The sequence below is a fragment of the Sphaerodactylus townsendi genome, linkage group LG08 (assembly GCF_021028975.2).
Source record: "Sphaerodactylus townsendi isolate TG3544 linkage group LG08, MPM_Stown_v2.3, whole genome shotgun sequence".
Classification (NCBI taxonomy): Eukaryota; Metazoa; Chordata; class Lepidosauria; order Squamata; family Sphaerodactylidae; genus Sphaerodactylus; species Sphaerodactylus townsendi.
Window position 1 is genome coordinate 89,641,212 of NC_059432.1, and position 10,446 is coordinate 89,651,657.

The window sequence follows — 10,446 nt, forward strand, 5'->3', positions numbered from 1 at the left end:
TAAAAGCATTTTGTGCACCTGACTTGATCACAACTCAGATCCATTCCTTTGACGAGAGGGGGAAAGCCTGCATTAGTGGAATTTAAAACAGCCTTGTGCCTTATGATTCACCGCATGCAAAATAAATTCACTTTACTTTTTTTTCTCCTGGTAGAGAAAACCACATTACACGAAATGCATGCCGGAAAATAAAACAATTGGTTGCTAAAAACAAAATTTTAAAAGCCTCATAATGAGACATCCAGCAGACAGCATTTCATTAATGGCTGTTAACTTAAAGCCAGCTGAAGTAATGGAACATATGAAAAATACAAATTTGTTTTTAACCCGTCTCTCTCCCCCCACCCCCCTTAAGTTTTATTTGAAGGAAGTTTGTTTCCAATACAAAGGCTGTGTTCTAAGTTCCCAGCAAAATAAGAAGATGGAGACAGGAAGAGTGTGTATGTCAGGGGATACATATCCACTAAGCTAAGTCGGGTTGGCTGTGGTAAATGTATGGAGGGGAAATCAAGGAAAACAGGTTGCTATGCAATGGAAGGCTACGGCAAACCACCTCTGTGAGTCTCTTGCCTTGACCATCCCTTAGTTGGTCACAATTTGATAGCACATTCATTCAAGGTAGGATACGTGCCACTGTCTATACATGGAAAAGCTTCATAGGCTACATGTCTTGGAAATGCCTTTATTCAAACACTGTTACAAAATGTTAAGAGGTACGGTCTACAGCAAAACAAGGCTCCCTTTACTGACAGGTAACAAAATATTTGCTACACATACACCTCTCGCAAACTCCAGGTGCAGTTCTTGTGATGGATCACTTGACATTCTTGTATTCCACTGAAGTTTTAACCCTTAAAAGCTTTTTTCCAACATCCAATGTATAGTAATTTTTGGCATCTGTTTCTTCAAGGAAACAGAACATACATTTCTATCCATATCCATGCTAAAAAAAAAATCCCATGCTTTCAAGATGCGCAAAGGCAACACCACCTTCACTTTCGTGCCTTTGAGTGGATAGGATAGATCCATCCAAATTCTTCCATCTACTTAGAGCCAGTAGAGAGCAGAGCGATAAGCCCGGATGAAACGCTGATGGAGAGAATGTAATTTCTGAAAAGGCACGTCAAGGAAAAACAAAAGCGACACCTGGGTACACCTGCCCATGCTCACTATCTATTGTGGTTGCTAAACTGTTACAAGAGGGACCTATAAATGCAGCCCAAAGCCAGTCTCTGAAACATTAGCATCCACCACCATTCGTCACAGGTAAAAGAGAACAGCTTGGATCCACCAATAATTTTCCCATTTACATGTCGGGGAGATTTTCACCAACTTCCCAGCCACCCACCCCCCCCCCCGCCCCCACACACAGAAGAGCGACTGTGATGTAGTGGTAAAGAGGAGGTGGATTCTAATTTGGAGAACCAGGTTTGATTCCCCACTCCTCGACCTGAGTGGCAGAGGCTTATCTGGTGAACCAGGTTTGTTTACCCACTCCTACATTCCAGTTGGGTGACCTTGAACTATTTACAGTTCTTCAGGACTCTCTCAGTCCCATCTACCTCACAAGGTGTCTGTTGTGGGAGAGGAAGGGAAAGGAGCTTGTAAGCCACCTTGAGTCTCCTTATAGGACAGAAAGGTGGGATATAAATCCAAACTCCTCTTCCTGTTCCTCCTCTTCTTCTAACTCCCTCCTTATGCTTTTTATGGGGATCCTCCACCCACCAAAAGCTGTGCTTCACAGGTCATTTTAGACAGCAGGAGGAGGCAGAAAAGCCCCTTTTCTATGAACAGAGATCCCTTCCATTTTCAGAGACCTCCTGGTGAATCCAAATGCCTATATGAAAGAGGCTGCAGAAGTAGATTGTACAGAGATCGCATTTTGTGAAGACTGCCCATCCACGATGCCACCCCCTTTCTCCTTCAGTGGCCCTCCCATAATCAGCTGCCGTCCAGCATCTAACAGCCCATTCCTACAGGGCCAATTAAGCAATGCATCTCTGCAGCTGAAATGCAGCCTCTCCTTGCCAGAGAGACCAGAAATGTGAGGAAGCCAGGGTTACTGAACTGACACCTTCCATTCCTATTTGACTGAGATTGAAGAATTCTTTGCTTTTCCTCTTCCCCTCATTGTTCAAGGCCTCCCAGAGCAAATGCTGTACAAACACTGTGACATGGACAACTTGTTTTTTTCCTGGTACTGGCTATATATGGGTTATGGGACTTGCAGTTCGGTGCATTACAAAAATCTAAAGAGGCCCTATGAGGGTTATGTGACCCACTGTAAGGGTACCGACACATCTCAGCAAAACCAAAGGATACACGGTGGGATTGAAGTTCTTCAGCACAAAGAATGAGGCGACCACAACCAAGACCAGGAAGAGAGTATTGTTGTAGAAGATGGAGAATGTGGTCGCCTCGTAATCTGCCACTTCATTCTTCTTCCACAAAATTCTGCAAAAGGAAGAGGCATCTTTGACCATTTCCAGACTAATAACAAATGAGGTGCACAGCAATTTCTCACCACTGGGAATCTCTTCCCATTTCTGGCCCAAATAAAAAGATACAGATACATATCCCTAATGATCAAAGTTTAATATGCTTAAATTGGATTTTCTCTGCAGCTGGGCCATAGTTCAGCAGAAGGAGAGTTTGCTGAGAATGCAGGCAAAAGCCTCCAACAATGCCATTCTGTGCAGAGTTACTCTAGAATAAGCCTACTGAAACAGCTCTGCACAGGACAGCCCTGTCACAGCCCCATCCCCAGCTTGGCTCCTGAAATGCACAGGAGAAAGGTGGGCAGATAAAGTTTTCAAATAAATAAATCCAAGCAGAGCTATGTCCTTCTAAGGGAGTCACACTGTTTAGGCTGGCCCTGTTACTCATTACCGAACTGCCATGTGCATGGATCAAGGAGGCAGGCTCACAAGCCCCAAGATTTTTACCAGATGTTATTTACTGAAAGCTGACCAGCAGCAGAGCTGGGTTCCCAAAGCAAGCAGACTGCCCCTGTTCTTTCGAGGATTCTGCTTCGGCCATTATCATTTTTCAAAGAGGCACAAATCCCAGTTTTCATAAAATAAGATAAAGGTTTGTGCTACCACCTAGAGACGTTTATGAAGAATGAGAAGCTTAGCTTTGAGGGGTAATGACCGCCCTCGAGTCAGCAGGGATTTGTGAGCATGCTGCTGAGACACTCTTTAGACGCAACCGTCGTTTAAAAAAAATGTATTTTTAATGCAACGAAATTTACAAAATGGGGGATGAGCTAAAAGCCAATGTAAATTCTGCTATTAGGGTGACACTAAGCTGTTTTAAACGTCAACAAGATGAAGGTCGCAGCACAAATTATGATTGAAGTGACACTAAAACTCAGCTGGACTAAGGTGACAGGAACCCCCCCCCCCCAATCCTAAGCCAGGTGACCACAAAATGATGGAAATTAACTTATCACAACATAAAACTATTAAGAAGAGAGGGATGGTGTTTAGATACCCCGTGAGACAGGCTCACCACATTACCTCTCATCTTTCTCCTTACGTGACATCTTCCTGTTGTCTGCCTCAGACAGCTTGCGGGTGACTTCTTTGGAAACAGCATCTTCTCTCTTTTGAGCTACTCTGCAAAGGAAGGAATTTACATGCCATACTTTAGGGGAAATGACCAGCTTCCAGAGCTGTCTGTTTCCATTGAAGGGCTTTCGGCAGCACCAACATGATTGCCACAGAAGTGCCTTGCCGTGCAGAGTAAGAAAGCCCCTCTAAAAGCACTGAAGAGGTACAAAAGCAGCGGTCCTAGATGTACAGTCCTTGCATCGTACTACATGGATTTACACAGTACTAAATAGCATACCGCAAATTATCAACTGGATCTGTTTAGATCCATCCTTCCTCTAAGGGCTGAATGCCTGGTTCCCCCACCTCCTCTCACAACTCCATTAATAGGTTAAGCCAAGAGAGACTACCAAGAAGAGGACGAGTTTAGATTTATACCCCGCTTTTTCTCAACTGTAAGGTGTCTCAAAGTGGCTTACAAACTGTTTCCCCTCCTCTCCCCACAACAGACACCTTATGAGGTCAGTGGGGCTGAGAGAGTTCTGAGAGAACTGTGACTAGCCCAAGGTCACCTGGCAGACTTCACATGTAGGAGTGGGGAAACCAATCCAGTTCAGCAGACAAATCCAGATCTGCCACTCGTGTACAGAAGTGGGGAAACAAAAAGTGGTTCACCAGATTAGAGTCTGCTGCTCATGTGGAGGAGTGGGAACCAAGCCCGGTTGTCTAAATAAGAGTCCACTGCTCTTTACCACTACACCACATTGGCTTCCAAGAGATGCATCATTAAATGGGAATCTGAACCAAAATCCACCCAGGCCTAGTCCAACACTTCAGCCCAGGGTTAAGCAACCCCTGTACATGTGCAGAACATTTTGCTTGGTGCACAGGAATGTTCCTCTGTATAAGCACTAGGCAAGCCCCAGGCAGCACAAGAGACAATACTGGGCATAACCTATATGCTCATCTCTGTCTCCCTGTCCTTCCCATGTCTGAAGCAAGCCCAGAGTCTCCAGCAGGTTTTTGGAGCTCTTCTCGCCGTAGCAAAACCCACGTATCTCTCTCCCTCCCTGGTTTCATACACACCAAGCAATATCCTTACTGGCCACTACTTACTTATAAAGCAAACTGTCTTCACACACCCACTCAAGGTTGATTTGGAAAATAGGTTCCAGAAACTAGGCTGAAAATATTGCTAATAGGCAGGTAAGGCCTGCAGGATGTGAGCACATATCATTCTTAATTTTTAGCAAATTTTAGAGGAACCACATTTTGGCCTGCCCAGAGGGCTCAAGCAAAACAAAGTTATCAAACTGCTTACTTGTGTTTGAGAACAAACTTTACATTCTTGTAGGCAAAAGCAACCAGGTATGTACTGACGAGGGTCATCACGCTGTACAGGACTGCAGACTGGACCAGGTCCATGTGCCAGATCCGCCAGTACAGCCCTATGGAAAAAACAATACAAAATGTTACCAATACAATATTCATCCAATACAGGAAAAGTTAGCAAAATCAGACATCTCCAACCTGTGCAGTGCTCTCTTCAACAGGTATCCCCAAAGTTCTACAAAAATACCATATTTGGTCATTATAAATTCTAGCACACGCAGGTTCCTATGGTCCTAGGAGGTGTGAATAACCTGAGAGGCAAAAAATAGATGGTTTTAAAAAAATTAAAAAGTAATGTAACGCCATGTCAAAACCAGTTCCAACTCTGTAGGGCAGGAGTCTCCAAGATAGGGCCCTTGGGCAGCATGGTGCCTGCAGACACCTTTTCTTGTACTTGCCAAGTGCTTTTAGAAAGTGGGTGGAGCTAGATATGGCTTTTGCCCAGATTCTGATTGGCTGTGCAGATTTTTAAAAACACTGCTTTGGCAGCAGCTGTGGATCTAAACTTTGATACTAAAGTTAGGCTGTGGCAATCATTTTTCTGCTTACTCCACCTCCTGTGGCATCCATTTTGTGGCATCCATTTTGTTGCTGCACCCACTAGGCTACGTCAGAATTCTACTGGTCCTTGCAGGCTCAAAGAACTTTCCTACCTGCAATAAACTAGTCTGAACTTCATGGTCCAACCCAACAAAAGCCAGCTGTGTTCATTTCTACTTTCTACATAAACAACTACAGCCATACATTGCGCATGCAGCCAATTTTTACTTTTTCAGAAGTTTAAACTACAGTCGAGATCCAGGGTAGTATAGCATTTAACAGCAGTGGATACTAGTCTGGAAAACAGAGTTTGATTCCCTGCTCCTTCACAAGAAGCCTGCTGGGTGGCCTAGGGCTAGTCACAGTTCTCTCAAAACTCTCATTCTGCCCAGAGGCAGGCAATGGCAAACGTCTGAATGTCTCTTTTCTTGAAACCCCTTCAGGGTCACCACAAATTAGCCGTGATTCAAAGGCACACAAACACACAGGAACTACAATCAACTTACACTATAAAACAAAACAAAGGAATAGCAATGCCATCTAGCGGTGTGTTAGAGAATTCATGTCTCCTCTTTATACAACTTATAAGAATCACTGCAGGAACGATAGGGCTAAAGTTATATCAGAACAACATTGTTCCACTTTCAAAATGCTCTTGTATTTATTTACATAAACCTGGCAACCAAAAATACAAACAAAAATGAAGTGCTTCAACATCACCAAACCAGGACGCACCACTTCTGCTTTTCCAGACAGTATTTGACTAGAAAAGACTTCCTATGTCCAGATGAGACATTCAACAGGCTCAGAATAGAAAGGGACACCAGATTATATATACTGCATATGACTGGATACTAGATCCAGAAATAACCAGTGCAATGTAGCAGTTTGGCTGCTGGACTACCATCTAGGAGACCCAGATACAAATCCCCACACTGCTACAGATGTTCACTGAGCAACCTTGGTCCAGTCACATGTTTCCGTTTGACCTATCTCACAGGGTTGGTATAAGTTTCAAAGGATGGAAAAGAAACAGCATAAGTCACTTCAGGTCACCATTGGGGAGAAAGGACGTAAATTATGCAACAAGTAACTACTCCCTAAGCAGCACAACAAACAAATGAAACCCTGCAACTCTCACAAAACTCATGGTATAGCTCTGAATCCACAAACTTGTACTTATTTCGACATACATTTCAGTGCTCCGTCACCTGGACCTACAAATAGCTTTATGACCTGGCAAGGGGAAAACACAAGCCCTCAAGGCAGAGCAAGACCTGAAATTTCACACAATAATTGTTCCTTCACTGAATTAATGTTTATTCCTAGAGTTCTTTCTAGTTGCTATATAGATACGCATATAGTTAAAACACTACTGGAGGAATGGGGCTACTGAACACATCCAACTACACCGAGGAAGATTCCTGGTTGGATCAACACCTTCCACATCAGCTGTTTGCTGGATTTTATCAACTGGAGATACTGAAGATTGAAGCTGGGACCCTTGACAGTGCAGTCCTAAAAACGCCTTCCAGGAAGTAAGTCCCACTGAATAACCTGAATAGGATTCTGAGTAGACCTGTTTAGAATGGCTCTCTAAATTGGCAAAATAAGCAGTACCAAAAGGCTTCAAGAAGAGGCGAGAGGGAAGGTGGCTGAACTGCGCCCACTTATTCATTCATTCACTCATCGCTGCTGACCTGCCCTTACAGCCACTTGCTCCCTGCCCCCGCCTACTCTCTACAGATCCGGGATAGCCAGAGACACGATGAAGGCGCGTTCCCTGAAAAAAACAGCGCCGGAGGACTTTGGGCCGGACAGAGGTTGCCAGGGCTTCGAAGTCCTGCAAGAGCAGCTCCTCCTCAGACTGCTGCCGAGCCCCGCCGCTACCGCCCTTGGGAGCCATCGCCGTCTCCCACCGCCACGCTGCTCCAGACCTCGCAAAAAGGGACTTGGGCTGACCCCGCGCGGTTTCCGTACGAGCCAGACAAGTGTACACGCAGCACAGAACGTAGGACTTCCGGCGACCCGGCCTACGTGCACTTCCGGTGTCTTGATAGACCGCCCTATTCTTTTTCGATATTTGCACTGTGTTTTCCAACATCGGATTTACTATTACTGAAATGTGTTAAAAGTGGCTTGGAAAAATCCCTCGTGAATAAGAAAGACCCTCCCGCTGAACATATAACTTCCGGGTCAGCAAACCTCAGTTGACGTGTCCTAGAACTAGTAGGAAGGGGTGGGGCTTATCAAATGGAAGTCGTTTGAACGGTGGGTAAGTTTTGTAAGAGAAGCGGAAAGCCGAGCAGAGACTTGCTTCGGTCGTTAGTTCGAATCTCCAAGTGGTTGATTAAGTGGCTTGACCATTAGGCAATTACACAGCTGTTTGCTTGTTATTCTTAACATTTCATGTGGCTGCTCAGAAATAAATTTGTGCACGCCAGCTTGACTTTCGCGTTTGTTTTCTCTGAAGTGAGATCAGTGTTTAGGATTATGTGCCAAAAGCGTGTGGGGTAATCTCGGGGTGGATTCCTGCCTTTTATGTGGAAGCGGTAGATTATTTCAAAATATCTCTGCAGAAGATGGCTGCTTTGAAGGGTGGGTGTGTTAGACCCTGCTTAGGTTTCATCCCTTCTCCATTATCTCTTGTCATAGATAATTAGTGTGAGATGGAGCTATGTCAGGGTTAGGTGCCAACTCTCAGAATCGTACATGCGAAGTGAGTTTTATTTTACTAAAGTAGATATATCCATGCTTCCTGGGAGGATGCAACGCAACCAAAATAGGTTCATGTTACATAAGAAGAGTCTGCTAGATCAGGCCAGTGGTCCATCCTGTCTAACACAGTGGCTGCTTGGTTACTCAATAGGGCCAAAAATTTGTTTCCTCTTTAAAAAAAAACGTTTAGCATAGAGCTGCCTTAAACTGTCAGTCTATTAAGGTCAGTATTGTCTACTTTGACTGGTAGCAGAGGTTTTTCCCGCTTGTACGTCCTTTTAATGGGACATGCTGGCAGGGACTGAACCTAGGTACTTCTACATGCAAAGTGGATGAGCTCTCACAGTGCCACACCTCCTGCTCACAAGTGTTGTGACATCCAACTCTCATACATGTGTAGCCCCATTTGTTGGTTTTTTGACATGATAAATAGCAACAACGTCATTCATTTGGCAAGAAAGTGTTTTCTGCCTCATGATGACCATTCCTCTTATATGTTGTGTGGACATGAAATGAGAATTGAAGTAAGATCATGCAAGACCTTCAAATGTAGAAAAATCCTAATCGTGCAAACCTTAGCAAATTTATTTACTTTCAAATCCATGCCAGGGGCAGCTTGCCGGGTGACCTTGTCCAGTCACACACGCACACACACAGCTTAACCTATGTTTGCTGCTTTGGGGAACTTATTTGCATAGAAAAGCTGCATGGAAACATTTTAAATAAGCACCTCTCTGGGGTTTAAAATGGAAGAGGGAGTGTGTTTTAGTTCCCATTAGGGAGAAAAATGGGATATAAAGAAGTAAATAAATTTATTTTGGTAATGACTAGCTTTTTAAATACAAAAAATAAACGTTGTCCATTGGGTGGTGCTATATAATTTCTCTTATACTAAACTCTCAGGGAGAATATGAATATTTATCTTTTAAAAATTCCAGCCCCTTTTGCCTGTTCCGATTCTTAAAACTAGCTAATATGTACATGTTTTGTGAAACTGAAGTGAATCCCTTCCCTTATCAGAATTCATCTCTGAGAATTTTGTTATTGAAGTTACACTAGATGTTTTCTGAATCTTCAGCTACTTCTCACATGTTTGCATGTAATTTTGCCGTACGTTGGAGGAACATCTTGCCAAATGACCCTTCCTCTAAATTAAGTGGATTGTTTATTGGCAAAGGAACCACTTCAGTGGGAGGAAGCTTCAGATGTTGCTCTGTGGAGTGGTAGGAGACATGCCATTTCATTTGGCATTTGATATTCAGTAACATTTTAGGTTACTAAGTATATTTTATAGCTGATGTGAAGTGATGGATAGCATGGAATCTGTGCATACACAAATAAAGACTGTAGTAATCTTCAAAGTATCCTTATAGTTAATCTAGAGATATACATTATGACTTTTATTGAGTTCTCAGACCCCAGGTGTGCTCTGAATGGAAGAGGGCTTTTAAACTATATATAAAGAGCTGTATGGACTACCTTGTGGTCAGCCATGAATAATAACTGGTACTGGAATTCTTCCATAATTTCAATCTGTAGAAAGAACATCAAATGCACCTTCTTCATCAGCAAAATATTTGTTTTTCTTCTTTCCATTGGGTGGTTGCTAGACCTGAAGTCACAGTCCTAAGACATTTGTTTTGTACTGAGATAAACAAGTTTTTACTGTGGTAAAATGAGTCAAAATGAACCTGGTTTACTTAAGAATGTTCTGGAATTAGATTAACATTCTTCTGACCCGGCCTCCACCATCTAAGTTCAGTTACATTTCTGAAATGTTGTGGTTACCATCAATACATAGCCCTTTGAGGTTCTGTCTCAACATGTAAATACTATGGGCATTTTCAAATTCCAAGAAAGTTTGTTAGCATTCATTTCATAAACTAATTCTTGTAATATGGCAAATCACCATAACATAGTTTCCTGATACAAACGGAAATGTGAGTTTTGTGTGGCACTTGGGTAATATAGCTTGCCACAAGTAAATCCAGCCATTTTAGGAGGCAAATCAGTCTATAATGAGAAAATTGATATGGTAGCGGAACTATTAATCTGTAGCTTGAGTCCAGAAATTAACATTGTGGATTTCAGTTAAATCAAATCGATTTAAATCATTAGTCCGTAAGACTGTAAGAGCCCCATCCAGAACGGAGGGGGTGAGTCTGCCCTTGGGAGTGTAGCAATAGAAAAAACTAAGTTCTTTATGCCTTTGAAAGTTGATAAGCCTCTGCTTCACACAGTG

General features: G+C 43.1%; 1 protein-coding gene across 1 annotated transcript; it reads right to left on the reverse strand.

The window, feature by feature from the left end:
- Nucleotides 1-668: 668 nt before the first annotated feature.
- SSR3 (signal sequence receptor subunit 3) lies at nt 669-7,637 on the reverse strand. Its single transcript, XM_048505137.1, has 5 exons — nt 7,231-7,637; nt 4,876-5,002; nt 3,522-3,620; nt 2,323-2,454; nt 669-1,110 (listed from the first exon to the last, which is right to left on the reverse strand). The coding sequence occupies exons 2-5, from the start codon at nt 4,977-4,979 to the stop codon at nt 1,044-1,046; spliced, it is 402 nt and encodes a 133-aa protein (XP_048361094.1). The 5' UTR covers nt 4,980-5,002; nt 7,231-7,637; the 3' UTR covers nt 669-1,043.
- Nucleotides 7,638-10,446: the final 2,809 nt, after the last annotated feature.